The sequence below is a fragment of the Emys orbicularis genome, chromosome 3, assembly GCF_028017835.1.
Source record: "Emys orbicularis isolate rEmyOrb1 chromosome 3, rEmyOrb1.hap1, whole genome shotgun sequence".
NCBI classification, from domain to species: domain Eukaryota; kingdom Metazoa; phylum Chordata; order Testudines; family Emydidae; genus Emys; species Emys orbicularis.
The window spans coordinates 59659695-59685284 of NC_088685.1; the positions used below are offsets into that span (position 1 = coordinate 59659695).

A 25590-nucleotide genomic window follows, 5' to 3' on the forward strand; every position below is an offset into this window, starting at 1 on the left:
TTAATCAGAGGTAAAACATGAGTTGTAATGTGATGTATTTTTTTCATCATATACCTTGGAGTAAGTCATGATCATTGATCATTAATTCCTTTGAGATTTTCTTTAATGTAGAAAAATCTCCAGCACAGCTTTTTAATATGCTTATTTTCATAGGACATCATTTGTTTGAATTGCTCCACGACTTTACATTTGGATGGGTGTTTTAAAAATCTGTTTTAAAGCACTAGTTAAAACTTTCTAAGAAGTTAATCATTTGGTAATTAGAAACACGTTCTTTTGTAAACTTCCTGAAATTGTTCTTGTTGCTTTACAATTTTTTGCTTTAAAATTTTTGCTAATCAAGATAGCAATAACAGAGTAAAGGTACACACACACACACACACACACACACACACACACACACACACACTTAACAATAAGAAGAAAAACATCATGTATATGTAACCAACATTTTTTTTGGTTCATGGGACCCAGGGATCCAGGTCATAGTGGATCACAAGCTAAATATGAGTCAGTATAACACTATTGTAAAAAGAAGCAAACATAATTCCAGGATTAGCAGGAGTGTTGTAAGCAAGACATGAGAACATACGAATGGCCCTACTGGGTCAGACCAAAGGTCCATCTAGCCCAGTATCCTGTCTTCAGACAGTGCCAGTGCCAGGTGCTCCAGAGGGAATGAACAGAACAGGTAATCATCAAGTGATCCATTCCCTGTCACCCATTCCGAGCTTCTGGCTAACAGAGGCTAGGGACACCATTCCTGCCCATCCTGGCTAATAGCCATTGATGTACCTATCCTCCATGAATTTATCTAGTTCTTTTTTGAACCCAGTTATGGTCTTGGCCTTCACAACATCCTCTGGCAAGGAGTTCTCCAGGTTGACTGTGTTGTGTGAAGAAATACTTCCTTTTATTTGTTTTAAACCTGTTGCCTATTAATTTCAGTAGGTTCTTGTGTTATGAGAAGTAGTAAACAACACTTCCTTCTCTACCTTCTCTACACCAGTCATGATTTTATAGACCTCAATCATATCTCCCCTTAGCCGTCTCTTTTCCAAGCTGAAAAGTCCTGGTCTTATTAATCTCTCCTCATACGGAAGTGTTCCATACCCCTAATCATTTTTGTTGCCCTTTTCTGAACCTTTTCCAATTCCAATATTTTTTTTTGGAGATGGGGTGATCACATCTGCACACATTATTCAAGATGTGGGCGTACCATGGATTTATATAGAGGCAACATGATATTTTCCGTCCTATTTTCTATCCCCTTCTTAATTATTCCCAGCATTCTGTTAGCTTTTTTGACTGCCGCTGCACATTGAGTGGGTGTTTTCAGAGAACTAGCCACAATGACTCCAAGATCTTTCTTGAGTGGTAACAGCTAATTTAGTTGGGATTATGCTTTCCAATATGCATTACTTTGCATATATCAACATTAAATTTCATCTGCCATTTTGTTGCCCAGTCATCCAATTTTGAGAGATCCTTTTGTAGCTCTTCGCAGTCTGCCTGAGTCTTAACTATCTTTTGTAATTTTGTATCATCTGCCAATTTTGCCACCTCACTGTTTACCCCTTTTCCAGATAATTTATGAATACGTTGAATAGGACTGTTCCCAGAACAGACCCCTGGGACACCACTATTTACGTCGCTCCATTCTGAAAACTGACCATTTATACCTACCCTTTGTTTCCTATCTTCTAACCAGTTACCATTCCATGAGAGAACCTTCCCTCTTATCCCACGGCAGCTTATTTTGCTTAAGAGTCTTTGGTGAGGGACCTTGTCAAAGGCTCTCTGAAAATCCAGGTACACTATATCCACTGGCTCCCCCTTGTTCACATGTTTGTTGACCCCCTCAAAGAATTCTAGTAGGTTGGTGAGGCATGATTTCCCCTTACTAAAACCATGTTGACTCTTCCTCAACAAATTCTGTTCATCTATATGTCTGACAATATTGTTCTTTATTATAGTTTCAACCAGTTTGCCCGGTACTGAAGTCAGGCTTACAGGAGTGTAATTGCCACGATCACCTCTGAGCCCTTTTTAAAAATTGGCATCCCGTTAGCTATCCTCCAGTCATCTGGTACAGAAGCTGATTTAAATGATAGGTTACAGACTACCATTAGTAGTTCTGCAATTTCACATTTGAGTTCCTTCAGAACTCTTGGGTGAATACCATCTGGTCCTGGTGACTTACTGCTGTTTAATTTATCAATTTGTTCCAAAACCTCCTCTAATGATACTTCAATTTGTGACTGTTCCTCAGATCTGTTACCTAAAAAGAATGACTCTTCAGCTGTGAAGACCAATGCAAAGAATTAATTTAGTTTGTCCGCAATGGTCTTTATCATCCTTGAATGGTCCTTTAGCACCTTGATCCTCCAGTGGCCCCACTGGTTGTTTAGCAGGCTTCCTACTTCTGATGTACTTAAAAAAAATAATTGCTATTACTTTTGGAGTTTTTGGCTAACTGTTCCTCAAATTCTTTTTTGGCCTTCCTAATTGTATTTTTACATTTCATTTGCCAGTGTTTATGCTCCTTTCTATTTTCCTCACTAGGGTTTAACTTCCACTTTTTAAAGGATGCCTTTTTGCCTCTCACTGCATCTTTTACTCTGTTGTTTAGCCACGGTGGCTCTTTTTTTTGGTTCGCTTACTAGGTTTTTTATTTTGGTGTATACATTTAAGTTGAGCCTCTATTATGGTGTCTTTAAAAAGTTTCCATGCAGCTTGCAGAGATTTCACTTTTGCCATTGTACTCTTTAATTTCTGTTTAACTAACCTCCTCATTATTCTATAGTTCCCCTTTCTGAAATTATATGCAACAGTGTTGGGTCGCTGTGGTGTTTTTCCTGCCACAGGGATATTAAATTTAATTATATTATGGTCACTATTACCAAGTGGTCCAGGTATATTTACCTCTTAGACCAAATCCTGTGCTCCACTTAGGACTAAATCAAGAATTACCTCTCCTCTGGTGGGTTCCAGGACCAGCTGCTCCAAGAAGCAGTCATTTAAGGTGTCAAGAAACTTTCTCTGCATCCCGTCCTAAGGTGACATGTACCCAGTCAATACAGGGATAATTGAAATCCCCCATTATTATTATTATTGAGTTTTTTATTTTAATAGCCTCTCTAATCTCCTTGAGCATTTCACAGTCACTATCACCATCCTGGTCGGGTGGTCGATAATATATCCCTACCGTTATATTCTTATTATGGAGCATGGAATTTCTATCCATAGAGATTCTATGGTATAGTTTGATTCATTTATGATTTTTACTTCATTTGATTTTACGCTTTCTTTCACATATAGTGCCATTCCCCCGCCAGCACGACCTGTTCTGGCCTTCCGATATATTTTGTATCCCTTGTAATTCTTCCACTCTACTCTGTGCTGATTAGGCCTCAGCTGTAGTATTGTGTCTAGTTCTGAGCACCACATTTCAAGAAAGATGTGGACAAATTAGGGGAAGTCCAGAGAAGAGCAACAAAAATGATTAAAGGTCTAGAAAACATGACTTATGAGGGAAGATTGGTTTTGCTTAGTTTGGAGAAGAGAAGACTGAGGGGGACATGATAACAGTTTTCAAGTATATAACATGATAATAGTTTTCAAGTATATAAAAGGTTGTTAAAAGGAGAAGGGAGAAAATGTGTTCTCTTTAACCTCTGAGGACAGGACAAGAAGCAATTGGCTTAAATTACAGCAAGGGTGGTTTAGGTTGGACATTAGGAAAAACATCCTAACTGTCAGGGTAGTTAAGCACTGAAATTGCATAGGGAGGTTGTGGAATCTCCATCATTGGAGATTTTTAAGAGCAGGTTAGACAGTCACCTGTCAGAGATGGTCTAGATAATATTTAGGCTAGGTCTACACTACCCGCCTGAATCAGCGGGTAGAAATCGACCTCTCGGGGATCGATTTATCGCGTCCCGTTGGGACGCGACAATCGATCCCCGAATCGACGCTCTTACTCCACCCGCGAAGCTGGGAGTAAGCGCCGTCGACGGGAAGCCGCAGAGGTCGATTTTGCCACCGTCCCTACAGCGGGGTAAGTCGGCTGCGATACGTCGAATTCAGCTACGCTATTCGTGTAGCTGAATTTGTGTATCTTAAATCGACCCCCCCCTGTAGTGAAGACGTAGCCTTAGTCCTATCCTGAGGCAGGGGACTGACTAGAAGACCTCTTGAGGTCCCTTCCAGTCCTACATTTCTATTATTATATAATACAAGAATGGCATAAAAAAGGGATTCAGGATAGAGGAATAAAGTGGAACATGTCTGCATACAAAAGTTCTACTGCTTTAATCATACCTGTGTGTGTGTGTATTATATATACATAGATATAGATACTTTTATATAAAAAATGCTTATACTAGTATAACTTATTCTCCTTCTCATACAGGAAGGAGAACAATCTTTGCTGGTATGAGCACTTTTATACTGCTAAAGTCACATCTACAGTATGGTTTTTAGTGATATAACTATTTCAGTAAAAAAAAAATCACATCCCTAAAATAGTTATATTGGCACAAAATCTGTGATTAGGCCAGACTTTTGTCTGTCCTACAAGGGAAGGTTAAAAGAACTAGATATGGATAGCTTTGGTAAAAAGACTAAGAAATGATCTGGAAAAAAACACAAATATTTGAAGAATGGCAATTATAGCAAAAGGATGGATTTGTTTGGAGCATTCCAAGACACTGTAATTATGAGTTAAAATAAGAAATTAAGTGTAAGATAATTTAGCCTGGATGTTAAGAAAAATCACTTAATAAATTCTGCAGCTCAGTGTCTCCCACAATTCTGATACGTATGAGCTATTCCCCTCCTGTCTGCAGTTTCCGGAGGCAGTTCAAAGCTATCTCACAGCCCATGATAGCCATGCTCCTTGCTCCAGCCTGCTCCATATCTTCCACTCTATAGCAGCAGTCAAGCAGTAGTTCACTTTGCATGTAACCTTTTTTTTTTTTTGCCAGCTTATTATTTTATCATTTTTTTCGGGCAATAGCGAGCAGATGTTTCTTTTTTCTCCCTCTCTTGGATAAGCTGTGGAGCAGTGAGGGTGCTCTTAGCCACCTGGAGCCAGCACTGCAGTCCCTCCCAGCCGAACTCTGGCTTGCTCAGGCATGGCAGAGCTGTTGCGCAAACACTAAGGTAAATCCAAGCGGTGTTCTCTTTTTGGGGCAGCCTTCACAGATTATTTGGTGGATGAATTGTGCCCTGCCTGCTCTCAGCCAGCCAACCCTTGCATTGCTAGGACATGGGGCTCTGAGTCGGACAGGCATGTTGGGTCCCCCCCCATTCCAAGAAGCCGTGACTCCAATACAGAAAATCCTGATCTGGAGAAGCAGAGCAGAGAGAGTTATTAAGGACAAGGACTTCAGCCAAAGGGGTAAGTCCTAGGGCAGAACAGGACTGGGGGGGGGGAACCTTTGAGGGGCTTCAGATCCCATCCTACCCCCAAGTCCTAAAATAGATCCTAAGTTACCTGGGGAGAGAAGCGGGGCTCTTACTTGCCTCCCCTTCTTCTCAGCTCAAATCAGGGTATTCCGGCAATGAAACCCCATCCCTGGGCAGGGTGATTGGGACCCTAAGGGGAGGACATGGAGGAAGACATATTCAGAGGGTTCAAGGCACTGCATAAAGCAAGCCACACAAAAAATGCCCTGGCCACAGCCAGAAAGGCTTAAAAAAAACCTGAAAGAAAAATAAAAAGTATAAAAAACTTAAGAATTATTTGTTCTCTGGTTCAGACACCTCCATCTCCCCTGACGAAGGGGAACTCTCAGATTCAGGCTCTGAGCAGGAGATGGAAAAATGCAACACAGGATTTTTTCCCCTGAAATGTTTGAAACCATGTGCAAAAAGGGTGCATCAACAATCTAGATCTAATCTGAGCAGGCAGTAGAGGACACGCGTAAAGGGAAATACCTGCCTTCTAAATCCTCACCTGAGACAGCAATCCCGCTGCACCCATCCTTCCAGCATGTGAGCAGAGAGGAACAGGAAACCCCTGATATGGGTAAAAGTAGCCATGCACTTAGATGTTACAAGTTGCAAGAGCCAAAAAATGCCATTAAAGATACACCAAACGTTGATGCTGCAATGGCATCTCTAGCAGAAGATATGGTAATCCAGTCCGAAGGGGATTTCTTTCCCAAAAGAGCCAACTGATAGAAAGGTGGAAGCTACCCTTAGAAGGGACTTTGAGCGTTTGCTGGCTACTCTTAGAGCATCTCTGGCAGCTACATGCTTTGCAAGAGCCATCCTGACTTGCAGTCTGCACTTAAGAAAATTTCCCTACCAACTGTCTTTGTGACAGATACCTCAATAGATGCTAAGAGATTTTTAAGATGGACCTCGGAATGTATGTCAGCAGCCAGACACCATACCTGGCTTTGTGCCTGAAAGGTTGACGCTCACTCCAAACAAATTCAGTGCTCATTTGAATTCACAGGTTTTCACCTCTTTGGGGAAAAACTAGACAAAATAGTCACAGAAAGCCCTGCCAAACTGAAATAGTCCCTCCCTTTCCAACTCAGTGCTCTAAGGAGGAACAACAAACCTAGCAACAGACAAAAAAAGCTCCCTTCATCCATCCTAACAAAGATAACAGAGGAAAGGAACAGGTATATCGGGGAAATCCTGGAACTGGGAATCAGTTGGAAAATCCCAAGAGGGATCCGTTGCCTCTGACAGCCCACCATGACAATAAATTAATGTGACTCGACCCAGGCCTGAATCTAGGAGACAGAATTTTCCACTTCTCAGGCGAATGCTCTCAAATGACCACAGACAAATGGGTAAAAGAGAAGTGAGTTGTGAATACTCCCTTAAACTAAGTTCCCCACCTCATCCAATCCCCCATCCCAAGCGACTCCATAAAATGTGAGCTGATGTTAAATGAAATCTCACATCTCCTGGAAATAGGAGCAATATAAAGCAATAAAAAGTACTCAATTTTTTTTCATTGTCCAGAAGCATATGGAGGATCAGAGCCATCTTGGATTTCAAGCAGCTCAACAAATGGATGAAGAAGATGAGATTCTGTATGGATACCCTAGCTTCAACAGGAACATCTATGTCTTTTTTCGCTTCTGTGGATCTAGCAGATGCACATCTCCACATTCTCATATGACCATGACACCACACACTGCTGAGATTTGCATACAGCACAGCCCACTACCAGTATCATATGCTCCCATTTTGTCAGCCCCTAGAGTTTTTACTAAGATGCTGGTGGTAATAATAGCCAGACTCAGGTCTCAGAGCACTCCCCTGTATCCCTTCCTAGACAACATCTTGATCATTACTCTGACCAAAGCAGCAGCACGTAGTGCCACAATGCGGACACTGGATCTGCTTCAAGCACACAGATTTGTGATAAACACCAAGAAGAGCTCCTTGACTACTTCCACAAAGGTAGTTCGCATGAGAATGGAAATAGACACAACTGTGGTATATATCAAAAAACAAAGTGGAACAAGGAGTCTAATTCTACACACAGAAGCAATGGAGATAATGGAATGGGCAGTGAGATCTCTCCCTTCTAGAGGAGCAATACATATAAAAGGAGAACTTTACAAAAAGGCAGAGTGGTGCCTGAATCAGGAAGTCTTCTGTCTGATTTTGCAGAAGTTTGGCCTTCTGTCAGTCGACTTGTTCGCCAGTCACAAGAACGCAAAGTGGCCGATGTACTTCACCAGGGAAGCGGATTCCCTGGGGATGGGTGCTCTTTCCTCAGATAGTTACAAGGCCTCTTATATGCATTCCTTCCCTTTCCACTTTTGGGGAAAGGTGATCCAGAAGATAAGGCAAGAAGCAGCAATGGTGATAGTGCTAGCTCCACACTGGCCAAAGAGACTATGGTTTTCCGATCTGATAGAACTGAAATTGGAACCACCATTGTAGCTATCAGTAAACCAGACACCTTTTACCAAAGGCCATTCCTCCATCCAGACCCAGACTGTCTACATCTGACAGCCTGGCTATTGAGAGGGAAGAATTAGCCATGCCAGGATTATCTTCCAAAGTGATTGGAACTCTCTTCTTCTCCAGGTGAGCTTTAACCCTAAAGGCCTATTCCTCCATCTGGACTAGGTTTAGCTCATGGTTTCAAGAACACAATAATAATCCCAAGGATCCTGGAATCCCAATTATCTTGGACTTTCTTCAGGAAGGTATAGACAAGGGACTTCATAGCATGCCAGGTGTCAGCTGTAGCCTCGTATTCACAGAGAACCCTCAGATACCCAGATTTCTCCGAGCAGTCAGACTGGCTAAACCTGTAGTTAGACCAATCTTTCCCAAGTGAGGCCTAACACTGGTGTTAAAAGCCCCACACTTAGCCAGGATGGGCAGGGATGCAAAACCATGCTGTGAAGTGTCTCTAGCCTCTGTTTGCCAGAAGCTGGGAATGGGTGACAGGGGATGGATCACTTGATGATTACCTGTTCTGTTCATTCCCTCTGAAGCACTTGGGATTGGCCACTGTTGGAAAACAGGATACTGGGCTAGATGGACCATGGGTCTGACCCACTATGGCCGTTCTTATGTTCAAACTCCCTTTTGAAACAATAATATCAATATCTCCATTCTACCTATCCATCAAAACCTGTTTTCTGGTTGCCATCATGTTTGCTAGACAAGTTTCTGAACTGGCAACTGTACCCATGCAGGAACCTCATGGTGTGTTCCATAATGACAAGATGATGCTAAGAATTCCAGAATTTTTCTTTCCTAGGGTTAATTCATCTTTCCATGCCTCCCTTCATTATGTCCAAACCCGCCACATTTAGCAGTAAAGCTGTGGCACATTTTAGATGTTTGAAGAGTGCTAATGATCTATAGCAAGCACACCAAATCAACAAGATCAGGGTTGGCATAAGAATATGCTTAAGGTTGGCGGGTTGTCTGTGGGCGAGGACTGGCCTGCCTCCCAAGGTCTGTGAAAGTGAGGGATCATTGTCCAGGATGGGTTGTAGATCACTGATGATGCGTTGGAGAGGTTTAAGCTGAGGACTGTAGGTGATGGCCAGTGGAGTTCTGTTGGTTTCTTTTTGGGGCCTGTCTTGTAGCAGGAGGCTTCTGGGTACACGTCTGGCTCTGTTGATTTGTTTCTTTATTTCCTTGTGTGGGTATCGTAGGGAGGCAGGCCAGTCCTCGCCCACAGACAACCCGCCAACCTTAAGCATATTCTCACCAGCAACCACGCACCGCACCATAACAACTCTAACTCAGGAACCAACCCATGCAACAAACCTCGATGCCAACTCTGCCCACATATCTACACCAGCAACACCATCACAGGACCTAACCAGATCAGCTACAACATCACCGGCTCATTCACCTGCATGTCCACCAATGTTATATATGCCATCATATGCCAGCAATGCCCCTCTGCTATGTACATTGGCCAAACTGGACAGTCACTACGCAAGAGGATAAATGGACACAAGTCAGATATCAGGAATGGCAATATACAAAAACCTGTAGGAGAACACTTCAACCTCCCTGGCCACACAATAGCAGATGTAAAGGTAGCCATCTTACAGCAAAAAAACTTCAGGACCAGACTCCAAAGAGAAACTGCTGAGCTCCAGTTCATTTGCAAATTTGACACCATCAGATCAGGATTAAACAAAGACTGTGAATGGCTATCCAACTACAGAAGCAGTTTCTCCTCCCTTGGTGTTCACACCTCAACTGCTAGCAGAGCACCTCACCCTCCCTGATTGAACTAACCTCGTTATCTCCATACTGATTTATACCTGCTTCTGGAGATTTCCATTACTTGCATCTGAAGATATGAGGCATCAGTTACTCCTGTCCAGATGGCACCAAAGCACACTCTGCAATATTTATGTTGACTTTGTGGGCAGAAGGAGCTTGTGCTTCCACTGCAGAGATCTACAGGGCAGCAAGGTGGTCATTAGTTAACACCTTTATTAGGCACTGTAACATGGACTTTCTGTCCTCTGCAGAGGCCTCCTTCAGGCAGTGGTCCAGTAGTAGCTTTACAATTTTGGGCAATTAACTTAGCGAGGTCTTCCCTATTTCATTCTGTGTTTAATTCTCCCTACCTCCTGCTGTTCACTGCTTGCTACTTCCCATATGTATCAGATTTGTGGGAGACACTGAGCTGCAGAATGGTAAATTCCTTACCCAATAATTTCCTTTCTGTTTACAGTGTCTCCCACAATTCTACCCTCTCTGGTTCTCTTCCTAAGCAAGGGACAGTGTTTATTTTTGATAGTTGTGCTAGTAGGCTGTAGCCAACAGAACATAGTTTATTGGTTGGCATTTAAGTTTTTCTTACTAATCATATTCTATGAGTTTTTACACAACTATGGAATGAATCATCTGTCAGCAGGCCAGAGAAAAGGGCACGGTTAGCACAGGCTGAACTACAGCCTTTGAACTGCCTCTGGAAATTGCAGACAGGAGGATAATAGCTGTAGGGTGACCAGATGTCCCGATTTTATAGGGACAGTCCCGATTTTTGGGTCTTTTTCTTATATAGGCTCCTATTACCCTCCACCCTCTGTCCCAATTTTTCACTCTGTCTGTCTGGTCATCCTAAATAGCCCATATGTATCAAAATTGTGGGAGATGCTGCTAAGAGAAAGGAAATTATCAAGTAAGAAATTTACCATCTCTTATAGGATGTGGTGGAAGTCCTGTTGCTGGTATTATTTATAATTAGGCATAATTATATAATTATAATCATAATACTACTTGTATTCTATTCTGCTCTATTCTTATAGATGGCATAGGCGCCAGGTTGTAGTTTAGGTTGCTGAACACTTTATAAGATGTTTTCAGTGGCTTATAACTTTCCAAAATATAAGCTGTTCACTGAAATTTTCCATTCCAGGTGTCTGACTCAGGCTGATTTTTTTTTTGGGGGGGGGGATGGAGCAGGATTTTTAATTAAAATAGTTCAGGTATTTTCAGGAATGAGGTTTGGTAAAAATATATTGCTTTGCCCATATTAAAAAAAATATTCCAATGGTTTTGTTGAGAAGCTTTAGCACCTCCATGCTTTACGGGCCAGTGGCTTAACATTTGGCAGGAGGTGACTCTGATGTCAGGCCTTTTATCTGCCCTGTGAAAACTTGCTAGAATTTGGCCAAGTTATAAGCTCTAAAAAAATTGGAGTTTGCACGTGCTCAGCTGAGACTTGTTTGAATTCTGTAGCTAAATTCTCCAAAGATTCCATCTGTTCTGGGCATGCTCTGTCCCAAGCTGCAGGGACTAAGCAGGACTTTCCATGCAATTGCTCTTCTTCCCAGCTGCAAGAAGCTGCTGTGGCAGCGGGCACCAGAACTTTGAACATGGGAAATGGATCCCCCTGCTGGTGCCCAAGCAGTGCTCTCCATGTTCATGCCCATGCAGGGTAGAGGAGGAGGAGGCAGCCTGACTGAAATGCAGAAGGTGAGAAACAGGAGAGGGGTGGGGACAAAGGCAGGAGTTTGGGGGAGCAGGAAGGGAAGGGATTTGATGCCTAGGGGGATTAAGAGCAGGACAAGAGGGAGGAGGAAGGCCAGGAGGAAAGGGGGCAGAAAACTGGGGTGGAGAGAAAGAAACAACATTACAGGAGAGGGACAAGAGCACAGGGAGGGTGAACAGGAGAGAGGGAAGGAGCAGATGAGGCCACGTCATGGTCAGGGCAGGAGGAAGAGGAGATCAGGGAGAGGAAGGAAGACATGAGCAGAAGCTTGGGGATGGGAGGGACAGGGCAGGAAGGATAAGAGCAGATGGACAGGGACAGGAGTGTGGGCGCAGGCAGGAACCAAGGGGGATAGCAGTGGAGGGTGGGGTACAACCTTCGTTCAGCCCCCTTGTGCATATTACATGATCACATCCAATTTTTTCCATAGGACCCCTGCCTCCTTTAGTCCACATAATTGGCATCTAAACACCTGTAAGAGAATGAAATCCATAGACATAGAAAAACAGGAAAAATACAGTATATAGACATTTGAGGACTCTGAGGTGTGGAATTTACTGGAAATCCAACTATATATAAAACACACTGTACTGACATGGGGACCCCTATCATTTGCAGTGAGGAATTGGAATTTGTGGTCCAGCAGGTTCAGTTTTTCAATAGTCTGATACTATGGCCAACACTTGTTAGAAATTTATTACATTATACAAAGTTTTTAACATTTGTTATGTACACTAAAAAAGACACTCAGACACAATTTTGAGATTGTGTTAGCTAGTTATGAAAAAATTTCATGGTAGGGATTTGTAACCCCTTGGTATTGGGCTGGTTTATCGCTCCTTCAGTTAAAGCAATTTGAATGAACACATTGTTTTGAGAAATCCCAACTCCTAGTGATAGGGATATGCAGTATATAAAACATGACACAAGCCACATTGAGATGTGAAGATAAAAATATAAAGGTTCTTTTTGTTGTTGTGGGTAAGAAAAGTTACTGTTGTTAACATTATATTTAGTTTTTGGTTTAGTTTTAGTCACTGATATCCCATTTTGTTTGGATGTTTATTTCTATGTATCTGTAACAGTAATGATCTAAAAGTGTTCTTCACTTATATAGTTATACTTGCTAAAAGTTAATAAAAGCACCCAGGCACTTTGTCTAAAGTGGGACTAAAAAGTAAATTGGGATTTTCTGAAGTAAAATACATATTAGAAGTGAAATCCTGACCCATTGAAGTCAATGGGAGTTTTGCCATTGACTTGAGTGAGGGCAGGATTTCACCACAGGGTTTTTAATAATCACCAAAGCGTGCCTAAGCATATCACGAGACAAGTATGTGCAGATTTTCTCCACAATATACCCTCTGCCAGTACAGACTGTGGGGCATGAATTGTCATCATTTAAAAACATCATTTAAAAACATAAGGAAAATAGCGTACATATATGTTTGAAGGCAGGCAATGTTAAACTTTCTTTAATGAACTGTTTTTTCCAAACATAGCAAAGAATCACCACCAAATTGAGGGGAGACCACGTGCCAAATATGAAAGTAAAGGTCCAAATTAAGCCCTTGGTAAAAGATGAATTGTTTGGTGAGACAACTCCAATTACTTCCAGGACTGAATTTAGCCTACATAGTTCAGTTTTCTTTTATCAATTTGCATGGTAAATGATCAAAATGTCTAGTTTTAATTTGTTTCTTTACATCACCAGTTTTATTTAAACTTAAAAAATTGTCCATTTTGGGGCCAAGATCAGGTATATAAATACAACTAGCATCTCAAAAAGGGTTTAGAATAATTTGCCCTTTTCATCTTCAACTATTGCTTTTGATAATACTCTATATTGTCACAAAGGATAATATTAATGCAAAGATATGAAAGGTAATAGAGTACATGGGGCATATAAATATTGTGTTTTAAAAAAGAGAAATGATCTTTTGCAAATAAATAAATAAAAGTTGAAAAAATAAAAAAACAACATACCAGGCTCTGTTCTCATTGCATCAGTCTCTCTCCCCACTTGTTCCATTCCATCCTGTCTCATTCTCCCAAGTCTTTCCCAACACCCTTTGCAGCCATCCCTCTCATCGTAAAGTTACATTCCATATTTGGTAGGTCAAAATACACTGCCAAGTCATTTGTTCTCCAGCCCTCCCCATTACACAGCCCCCTGTGAGCTTAGACATCCTTTATCACTTCATCCCCAGTGCATGCAGCACTCACTCCTCACTCAAAGTCCCTCATAATACTGGTTCTGTGATTCCACTTGCACTTGCTCCCAAGTCCTCCCGAACACATCCTCTGAGATTCCTCTACAACACCCAATTGATTATCAGTAGTCTCTTCTCTCTACACATAATGCATGTCACCTCTGTCTGTCCTGAACAAAAATAAAAACCACAACCTTGAATTAAATCTGTTGGCATTATTTCCTGTGCCCGTACTGGTACTTTGTTTGGTAGCCTGTGTTGCATTCCTTTATGGCTGGCTCCCTCTGTGTGTTTCCTGAACTGTGCATCTCTAGAGTACTCATCATCATTGTGCGCAGGCACCACTTCATAGTTTCTTCTTGTGGTTTGCTGTTGGCCCATCCTCGGGGTCAGCTGTAACCAAATGTCTCTTTTTAGTGGCAGCTTCCTCTAGAATCATAATTAGCTCTCTAAAGGACTGGCACTATGTGTTCATCACAGTAAGGATGAGAGGTATGAAAGGGGGCATTTATCACTGGAAGGTGGGTTTCAGCAGCACAGAAAGTCAAGTTGGGGCACGCAGCAGATATTCAGTGAACTATTGAGAAATTGAAGGTCTTTGTACTGTGACACATTTTTATATTTGAAGTGTTAGTATATATTGTTGTCCCTAAATTAAAACATTTAAGATCATTCAAATCATGGTATAATTTATGCATTTGCTTCATAGAATTATTGTACATTAAAATTCATGCATGCAGGTGATGCATTCACACACATTTCTCTCTATAGGAGATTACACATTTCTTTCCATTCATATTCTTCCAGGTGACTTGGATTATTACTGGCTGGATCCTGCCACGTGGCACAGTAGAGAGACATCCCCTATTAGTTCGGTAAGATATAGGCAATGTAGGTTTATAGGTATGAAATAAATTGTTAAGAGGTTTGTTAATTATTTCATTTGCATCACAGTGGTGCCTTCTAGTCTTAGAATCTATGAAATTATGAATTTCAGTCTTGTAAGATGCTCACTGATACTAGAACTTTGTTCTAAAAATGTGAAAAAAATGTTTCTAGATCATGAAAATCAAAATAAGCATGAGATTTTCTATCTGAATCTATATTAGAAAAATAACTTGAGTATTTAATCTGAAATAGAGATTTTTTTCAAATGAGTGATTATATTTCAATCCATTAGGCTATCAGTTAGACACCAATGATGTCAGCAGAATTTTTGTCCTTGACTCCAATGGGAAAAGGATCATCAGACTTTTACTATATAATGAACATATATGAAACAGCTGGATAACATAAATATTATTCTACAGGACTGTTATTTTTTAAAAGGAATTTTCAAGATAATGGAATACAAAGTAATGCATTTATTTTTACAAGCTGAAATACATCTTAAATGCATTAAGCTTCAAATCCGTTTTATAACTGCACTTGCACATTTTGGGTGTTGAGATAATTTTACAATGAGGAAGGGAAATTGTAAATATTTAATGAAGCAGGAGTCAAGAAATATAGTTAGGGCCCTACCAAATTTACGGTCCATTTTGGTCAATTTCATGGTCATAGGATTTTAAAAATAGTAAATTTCATGATTTCAGCTATTTAAATCTGAAATTTCACAGTGTTGTAATTGTAGGGGTCCTGACCCAAAAAGGAGTTGTCGGGGGGAGGGGTCAGAGCTGGGCCCTCAGTCAGCAACCGCCACTATCCAGCTGCCCAGCTCTGAAGGCAGCAGAGCAGAAGGAAGGGTGGCATGGTATGGTATTGCCACCCTTATTTATGCACTGCTGCTGGCTTGGTGCTGTCTTCAGAGCTGGGCGCCCGGCCAACAGCTGTTGCTCTCCAGCCACCCAGCTCTGAAGGGAGCACAGGAATAAGGGTGGCAATACCATAACCCCCTCCTAAAATAACCTTGTGACCCCCCTGCAACTCCCTTTTAGGTCAGGACCTCCAGTTTGAGAAACGCTGGTCTCCCCCCCTGAAATCTGTGTAGTACAGGGTAAAAGCACACAGAAGATCAGATTTCAGGGGGGGAGACCAGATTTCACAGTCCGTGATGCGTTTTTCATGGCTGAATTTGGTAGGGCCCTAACTATAGTATTATAACAGAGAGAATTTTGTCAGACATTATTCAGTCAAAGATTAATTGGATTTATCTCTACTGTGACATAACAATTTAGCTGATTCTACTTGTGTGTGTAAAACAGGAAGAGATTTCCACTTTTTTGCTTCCACTTTTTTGCTTCCACTGATATTTTCTAATAGCATCCTGTAACGTGGCAACCATCTAAAGAGGGAGATCGCTTAATTGGACGTGTTATTCTTAACAAGAGAACTACCATGCCAAAAGAGTCAGGTGCATTACTGGGGCTAAAAGTAAGTATTACAAAGGTTATGCTGTAAATGAATGAAACTTCCATTAGCCTAATAGACAACAGTTTAGTACACTATAGCATATCATAGATATCCAGAAAATCTCCAGTTATACTGCCATTTGAGAAAAATTTTACATAGTTATGTTAAAAAAGAGTGGAACATACCTTTTTCCCCTGTGTATTGGACAGCATCCTGAATTGATGCAAATATATCAAATATTGCCCTCCACTCCCTTATGTGTACTAGGACCCCATTGACGGTGCAGCCTTTTACCATGTAACATACGGTAGCTGCAGCTGATTGTGTCCATTTAATCTGTCATGAATAATGACTGCAGTATATATATATTATCCAGATATAAGAACACCTTCTCTGTCTCTCTGTAAAACACACAAAAATAAAACACAGAAGAAACACACACACCTAATAGATAGATAGATAGATAAAACATGGTATGAAATTCTATAATTTAGATCGTGAGCCTACCAGATACTGAGTGCCTCCTCAAAAATGCTTAGGACCATCAAGTACCCTGAGGTTGCAGGTGTTCAACAAAGCACAAGATTTAGCCTCAAGTGTTTTTTGTTTTGTTTTTTAAACCAAAATTGTGCAAGATGAAGTGGAAATGCACCCTAACTCAGGCGTACTTTGTTAAGCCTTGAAAAATTAAAGTGAAATATTATCAGCGGAAACCTTCTTTAATCCCTTTTTTACATTGGCCTATTTACCCCTGGCAAAAGAACAGAACTGTTTTGATTAGAAGGCCATGAGGTAGAACACAGTCTATCCATCTGCCTGTTCTCCAAGCATACACAGTACATCCTAATGCATTCATGGATTTACCGATTTTACTGCATGCATTTCAATCGTGTAATCTTCATCTCACGTTCCACATTCATGAGTGTCATGTAGACACTAATATTCACAAAATCAGTGTTTAAAATCTGCACTGCCAGGAAGAAACACAAGTTGCACACAGTGTATAACAGTGCATGTGCATAGTTTTGGATAGGTCATCTTAGGCTTTGTCTTCACTACCCGCCGATCCGGCGGGTAGCAATCGGTTTTTCGGGGATCGACTTACCGCGTCTAGTGAAGACGCGGTAAAATCGATCCCTGATCGCTCTGCCGTCGACTCCGGAAATCCACCTCGGCAGGAGGCGGCAGCGGAGTCGGCGGCAGCGCGGCAGCGGTCGACTTTCCCGCGTCCTCACCGCTAGGTAAGCCGACCTAAAATACGCAACTTCAGCTACGGTATTCACGTAGCTGAAGTTGCGTATCTTAGGTCGGAACCCCGCTGCAGTGTAGACCTAGCCTTAAATAAATAACTGCTCTTCAAAACCTAGCAGTGCTGCTGTTTAATATAATTCTCTTAATATTTTTGCATTTGTAGCAAAACTGGTGAGTTTTGACTTTTTGCCGGTTTCACCCTGGGCCCCAAAATTAAGACATTATTTTAGACTAGAGTAACAAAATCTAAAGCTGATCTTTACTGACGGGAAACAAGGTTGTTGTTTTTTTGTTTGTTTTTTAAACTGGAGGAAAAATACTAAAGATTCAGGCCCCAAAACAGGAAATCACTTTTAGGGAACCTTTACTCTTCCTTTCTTGTGTCTTACCTTGATTTGTTATGTGCTGTACTACAGATCATTGACTCAGCGGTGGGCTTAGCAAGGTGTCCTGTTGCATCCTTAAAGCTAGTGGAGACTGCCTGAGATTCAATTGTATAAGTCAGTGGACTAAAACTAAGATCAGCCACCACTGTGGCAACATGAATAAATAAAACTTTATCAATGGCTGCTACACTGGTGGGTAATGAACATTATAGTGCATTTCATTATAAAACTCTACGCAAAATATTTCTGAGAAGACCACTGGCTGGACAGATTCATTAGGACAACTCAGCCATTCAGGAAGGACATGTAAAACCAGCATGATCAAAATATTGGGTTTGTATTGCTTTAAAAAAATCTTTAGGCCTGTACTTTGTGTAGATTTTTTTTTTACTGTGAGCAAGTGGTGTAACTTGTATCATTAAAATTTTTTGTATTTTGACAGAATTTTTAAAATTCCAAATAGAGACTCTCAGCCCTGGGTAATATGTCTGAATTGACAGTAACCACTGTAGACAAAAGCAAAATCTGTTTTATTGCTACACATAGTCACATACTGTAAAAATATCAACATGTCTTTGTTTTTTGTATTGATATTATTTATTAACTGGAGTGTCATTAATAAGACAATCAGCAATTTCTGTATGCTGAGAGGAAAGAGGTTTTAGCACTCTTCCTTGCCTGAGTCCCTTTAAAGAGACTCATGTCACTTTCTCCATCAATGTCCTGTGCATCCTTATTTGGAGGACACTCTCATCTCTGTTGGAGGATGGGAGAAGTCTGGTGCCTCTGCCTTCCTTACTCTTTCACTGAATCTTTACTGTATTCTGATGAAGATGTTAGTGTCTGTTGTTAGCTGGTAATGATATTGTTCCATGTGTTGTATTTAGATGTACTGTTCTCATGTATTCCCTAATACTGCACACAATACACTTTTAGTTGAGAATTTCAACTTTTACATTATTGGTTTTTTAGCATTTTTGTACTGACTGCTGTGTAAGGAATTTCCATGCTTACAATCTGCTGTTTCTGCACATCCCAAACAGTTAACCATAGATTTGAACAAAACATGTTTTCTTGATTATTGTCTCAAAACCCCCACAACTGATCATTTCTGATATTTGAAATGCTATGCTATACATTCTGAATTAGACTAATTAAACTAGTGTTTTACAAAGGCAAGTAAAAGCGAATTTCAAGCTCTCTTCACTCTCTATGTGGCACAATTCTGGCTTTTTTATACGACACTCACCTTAGCGTGAAGTCCATATACAAATACCATTGATAATAACAACACAGTTAATTATGAATGACTGAGGCCCTAGTTTTAAATATAATGTTAATGTGATTAAATAACCCATACAAGCTAAACTATTTACATTATATTCCTTAATATGTTGCCCAGTTTGTGGTTTGAAAACTCATAAATTTATGATTATCCAGGTTGTTGGAGGAAAAATGACAGATTTAGGACGACTTGGTGCCTTCATTACCAAAGTAAAGAAGGGTAGTCTAGCTGATGTGGTGGGACATCTAAGAGCAGGTAATAAAATCAACTATTCTCAGACATATTTATGTTATTGTTGTGACTTTCTAAAATGAAATTGTTAATGTTATGTGTTATGTGGATAATTTTCGTATAAAAATATTGTAAATAATGAAAAATGTTTTTCATTTTAATGTGGGCAGTTTTAATAACATGACTACTGTATCACTACATAATTACATTTTGCTTAGATATATGTGCAAATTCTATACAGTAATCGTTAGCTGCTGAAGGATCAACATTGAGTTTTGCCAGTAATATTAATAAAATAAAGAGTGAATGGTTTTAGGAAAAAAGTGAAAAGATTTTCTCAAAATCATTTTATCATGAAAATTGTTTGTAAGTAATACTCCGAACAAAAACAATTGAACAAAAACAGTAAAAAGTGCAATGCCTTGAAAATGAACTGCACCTAGATTTAATTCTGAGATTGGCAGCTGGCAAAAGGTAAGAAGGAAACTGGGATTGGAAATTAAGGGGGAAAGTGGTGACTGGGACTGGGAGGCAATGAAACTGGGCCTGGGAGCAAAGGCAGATACTGAGACTGGGAGCTGGACTGACTGGGTAAAGAGACTGAGACGATGGTATGAGGGAGAGAGGAGAAAGAACTGATAAGGAGCCAGAATGCTGGGGAAGAACTGGGAGTGTCTAGGCAAAGAGACTGGGACAAGCAGCTGGAAGGGAATAGGCAGACACTGAAATTGGATGAGGAGAGAGCCTGGGAGATAGTGGGGACAGATGGGAGGGGATTAGAGGCCGAGTTGGGGGTGAGACAGATTGAATGAGGTGCCAGGAGGGGTGAACAGAGGACTGGCTGGGTAAGGAACCTGGTGAGAAGTATCTGCAGGCAGTTGGAAACTGTCAAGGAGACTGCAACTATAAGTGGAGAGTCAGGAAGAGTGAGACTAGGACTTGCTAGGTAAAGGGACTGGGATGAGAAGCATGAGAAAGGAACTGGCTAAGTGAGGAAAATGAGCTTGGGAGAGGGACAGGTTGGAGGGGACAGGGCAGAAGGAGTCAAACTTGGTGGGAATTGGCAGGAAAGTCTGTGCCCTCCAAAGCCTGGAATGGAACCAAAAATTCTTGAATCTCACTACTCCTTTTTTGTCAGCAAATATCTGTGAAAACCAATGACAGTGTGTCACATGTCTCATTTGTCCTGGTCCACATTGAGGACGACAACCTATTACTGTTATCAGTTACTCCATTCGCTTAATGGACAGAGGTCTGTGCAGTGGATCTAAAGCAGCGGTTCTCAGCCCGCGGGCCACATGTGGCCCAATTAGCACAGAGCTGAAAGTCCGTGCCTGAGATCCTGGATTCCCAGCTGCCCAGCGCAGGGGTGTCCAAGCTGCCCCACTGCCCAGCACCGAGGGGTCCGGCTGGGCTGTCCCGCTGCCCGGTGCAGTGGGGTCAGAGCTGCCGGCATGCCCTGTGTGGTGGGAGTTTGGGGTGGGAGCTGCCACGGGGTCAGGGGTTGCCGGTGGCCCCACAGGGTTGGGGATCCGGGGCTCCCGGCCAGCCCTGCGGGGTCGGGGTCTGGGGCAGCCAGCCTGCCCCGCACCCAGCTGCTGCTCCGCCCGGCGCAGAGGGGTCAGGGCTGCCAGCGAGCCCCACAGGGTTGGGGATCCGGGGTTCCTGGCCTGCCCTGCGAGCTCTGGGATCTGGTGCAGCTGTCCAGCCCCACAAGCTGCGGGGCTGCCGGCCCACCCTGCCTAGTGGGGGTCAGGGCTGCTGCCAGGCCCCACAAGCTCCAGGTCTGAGGCAGCCGGCCCGCCCCGTGTAGAGGGGGTCGGGGCTGCTGGGCAGCCGTGTGACAGGGGTCCAGGGCAGCCACCTGGCCCCATTGGGTCTGGGGTCAGGGCAGCTGCATGTCGGGGACCAGTGTTCGGGGTAGCCTTCTGGCCCCAGTGTCCAGGGTGGGCAGCTGTCCGCACCACATAGCAAGGGTCGGGGTCGGGGCTGCCGCTGCCCTGCCACCCAGCCCCTGTATATACATATATAGTGGGCTGCATATGCGGCCCACTATATGTAATCAGTTGAGAACCACTGATCTAAAGGGTCCAACCATGCTACTAAGCATACAAATGTCAATATGATGCCACATGATAAAAGGACTCTAAAAATTCTAGATCCAGCTATGGGAGAAGAACTGCAGAATACAGCCATTAGCCTCTTTTCTGTGACTTGCTTACAAGCTCTGGTGTAAGGGGCATGTCACAGACATGAGCAGGGTGCCAGGATGAGGCTGTTTGCTTTTTAAAAAAAATTTTTTAGGAAATTATGCACACAAAATCTATATTAAAACAACATTATTAAGGTTGTAAAGTCAAACATTCAAAAGTTAGGAAATGCCAAAATTAAGGTTGGCTGTACTAAATAGGCTGCTAGTTAGTTTTAGCTAAATAACCCTGTTTATTTCCCGCCACTTCAAAGAGGAAAACTAACTTCAGCAACACTGAATGATAATACTCCTACATTAATGTACTATAACATCTCACATCCTAAAGGATCCCAAAGTGCTTTACAAACATATACAAACTCTGTACAGGGATCTTTATGTCTACTCCTGAATTACAGATTCTTCGGAGGTGAAAGAATAGCAATTGTTGAACAGAACATAGAATTGTGGAAGGCAGAATGTAATTATCTGAAATCAAGTTTGACTAGGATGGACTTTAATCTTATGAAGAATTCCATTAGATTTTTAACAAACTCAGTTTTTCAGGCCTTGCTTTAGATCTTATCCAAAGAAACTCCAGCAACACTGTTAAAGCCCAACACCATACCTGAGTCACTGGTACAGGACTGAACCTGAGAAATACTAAGTCATCATCACTAAATAAAATAGTAATAAAACAAAATGCAGTGTGCGTTGCAGTGCTTTTGATTACTCCCTATGATTGGCTCTGGTAGTAACTGGGAACTTATTTAATTGTTTTCCCGAGAATTAATTTGACCTTATTTTAGAAAACATTTTGTAAGGTTTCCCTCTTGATGTAACACTGACAAATATAAAGGGCTGGTCTACACTGGAGGGGGATCGATCCAAGATACGCAACTTCAGCTACGCGAATAGCATAGCTGAAGTCGAAGTATCTTGGATCGAATTACCTGGGGTCCAGACGGCGCGGGATCGATGGCCGCGGCTCCCCCGTCGACTGCGCTACCGCCGCTCACTCTGGTGGAGTTCCGGAGTCGACGGTGAGCACGTTCGGGGATCGATATATCGCGTCTTAATGAGACGTGATATATCGATCCCGGATAAATCGATTGCTACCCGCCGATACGGCGGGTAGTGAAGACGTACCCAAAGATACATTGTAAGTATATGTTTGGATTCTAGCTCTGAACACCTTAAAAGAGAGAGTAACTCTCATCCAACAATTTCACATCAGCTTGTTTCTTTTATCTTTTCAGGAGACACTAACTCATCCATCACTTTTTAATCTTTTTATTCATTTGGTACAGGCTATGAAGACTACCCTTTGGGTACCAAAGTCATATTAAATACATATTATATAACTGTCAATGAAAAATCTCATGATTTGTAAGTTTTTAACTCTTAGGTAATCAGAAATTTCACTTTTGGAGATCAACCTATCTTTATTATACACAGGGTACCAGCTCTCGTTAATAAAGTGACTCTCAAAAGGCAGCACACTGCTTTCATTCCATGGTACAATACTGGTTGCCATATTATTTAAGAAATATTGAAAACACTGTACTGTTTGCAGGTGATAGCAGTGTTTTGGAAACAAGTATTGAGAGTGTCTTAAAAACTCTTTCTAATATCTCCACAATAGTATTTTTGATTTTAGGGAATGTAGCTTAGAGATACATTGACTTTAAATATGTTTTGCTGTTTTTGTGAAAAGAAATATGGAAAATAAGATTTAAAATATCTTTCTTTTTAAATTTAAGGGGATGAAGTTCTAGAATGGAATGGTAAACCCCTGCCTGGAGCTACAAATGAAGAAGTTTACAACATTATTTTAGAATCAAAATCAGAACCTCAAGTTGAAATTATTGTTTCAAGGCCTATTGGGTAAGGCTAAAAAAACTTGCTTCTTAAGTTTAGTAAATTACATGTATTAGCAGGATTTTTAAAAATGGATACATATCTACATATATTTGTAGTGCTGTAAAATTCTATGACATGTTAACATGCTAGTCAGTTTGAAAGTTATCTTATAATATTGGAGGACAATTTACCTTTTGAAACGTTTACTTACAATCTCTATACTCCATTTTCTTCACTGCCTGTTACAAACTTAGTTTTGTTCTATAGCTGCAGTAATATCACTATTAAGGAGAAATTTTCTAGACAAAGTAGTAAAGAGCATATTTGTCACATGGCAAAGGGGAAATATTGCCAGTAATGAACATAAACTGAATAGACCACCTTAAGGACCTTGCCAGAGATCAATCTGGGTGGCACTTGATCTGTAAGGGGTCTTGTCCCTTTAGGATTTTCTATGATGTTGAAAGGAGAAACTTGGGTCCTGATTCTGCTGGATGTACGCAGGTGAGACTCCCATTAAAATGGGTGGGAGCTGTGCCTGCGTAAGACCTGCTTTATTAGGCTCTCAAACTTGATTCATTCACAGTAACATCAGTTATTTGAACACAGCTTACTTGGAAGCAGGCATAAGTAAACATTAAACATCATATGACTTGAAATAAATCAGTTCATGAGGAATTCAAGGAGTGCCATTTATAGTTAAAAGTTCTATTGTCTAAGTTATTTCCAGGATTTTTTTTTACTGTAATTATAAATTATACTGTCATTAAAAGGTGTTTGTTTAATATCTGTGTTCATTAGTTTATAAAATCATTCTCATAATAACAATTTACATTAAATTATTCTGAATTTAATATAAATCCAAGTTTGAAGTTGCAAAATAATGATAATTTGGGGGCCAAATTCTGCTTGTCTAGATTCCCACAAGGAATCAGTGAAACTATTTGCTTAAGTAAGATTAATAGGGTTTGGTCCTAGAGCTGTGATCAAACTGGGTATGTCTACACTGCGGCTTGGAGGTGGAGTTCCCAGCTCAGGTAGACATACACACACTAGCTCTGCTCGAACGTGCAATGAAAAATAACACTATGGCTATGGCACCCTGGGCGGTGTCTCTGGCTAGCCACCCAGATACAAACTTGATGATTCCCCGCATACACACTCAGGCGGGATTTAGGTTTGTCTCTATTTTTTTACTCAGGAATAACAAGAGGTGAGCAAACAGAGTTTAGTTTCAGATAAAATTTAGTAGACTGTGTAGACTGTCGGTCCTTCATCAGTTAAGACTGAGCCGATCACAACACGTTTTCCAAGCTTCTCTCGCTCTGGCCATCCTTCGCCATGTTTGTCCATATCTCCTTGTTAAGAAATCATCCCACCTCTTTGGGATGATTTAGTAAAATTTGAAAATGTTTCTTTAGTTTCCTATCTGAATTTCACTTGCCCAAATGTTAGTGATATGTGTACTGTATGGAACTCAACACTAATGCTGTAGCAGTAATCTTCTAGTTAGAGGCCCAGCTGCTTTTTTCTCCAAAATTGTGCATTCTTTTCCCAATCTGAAATTTCCGATTTTCATCCATGTCATAATTTATCTGAAATGTGTCTCAGATCCAATAATGATCTTTAGATTCAGAAGTTTGAAACACTTATTCTTACTATAAGGTTCTCCTCCCTGTGCTTGACAATAAACCTCTGGTTTAGTTAACATAGAATGATTGTTTAGTATTTACCAGGTGTTAATGTACCTGTGATGCTGTGGAATGGCTACATTTGGTAGATGTTGAAGGGTTGGGTTTTTTTAATGGAGACCACTATACATACACAAAATTACTCTACATTGGTACTTCAAGAAAAAGTAGGTCAGAGAAGATACAATTTTTGGACTGCCATCTTGAGAGTCGCCTTTTAAATGGAAAGTGAAAGCCTGACTCTGTGAATTTGTTATTCAGAAACTGAAATCAGCATTACGATAGTAACTGCGGCACATATAAAAACCTAAAGCTGCATTCCTTATTCAGGCAAACTCACCCATGTACTTTAATAAGGAGATTTTCCCAGGTGAAGACTGTAGAATCAGACTCTAAATTATAAGAATACCAAAACCAAACAAACTTTATTGAGATTTTTATAGTCTTAGGTCCAAACTTTCCCACACTTAACTGTGTAGCAAAACCGGTATGTATTTCATTGGGCCTAGATTGGACCTCAGTGTGGTTTTGGGTGGAGGAGAATGTGCAAAATAATTAAATGACTTGAGCAATTGAGGCAGAAATACAGAAAGAAGATGCCAAGTAATAGAATATTGTTAAATTGGCACTTGCAGATAGTGCAGCTTTAGAGATAGTAACACTGAC

At 41.1% G+C, this 25590-nt stretch overlaps 1 protein-coding gene across 4 annotated transcripts in view; it reads left to right on the forward strand.

The window, feature by feature from the left end:
- Positions 1 to 25590, forward strand: part of RIMS1 (regulating synaptic membrane exocytosis 1) — a 487540-nt gene that overhangs the window by 267300 nt on the left and 194650 nt on the right. For all 4 annotated transcript variants that reach the window (XM_065400580.1, XM_065400581.1, XM_065400582.1 and 1 more), the window contains 4 exons: positions 14485 to 14552; positions 15940 to 16050; positions 19107 to 19206; positions 23134 to 23257. In XM_065400580.1, the coding sequence (XP_065256652.1) occupies positions 14485 to 14552; positions 15940 to 16050; positions 19107 to 19206; positions 23134 to 23257 (403 nt within the window). The remainder of the gene's footprint in view (positions 1 to 14484; positions 14553 to 15939; positions 16051 to 19106; positions 19207 to 23133; positions 23258 to 25590) is intronic.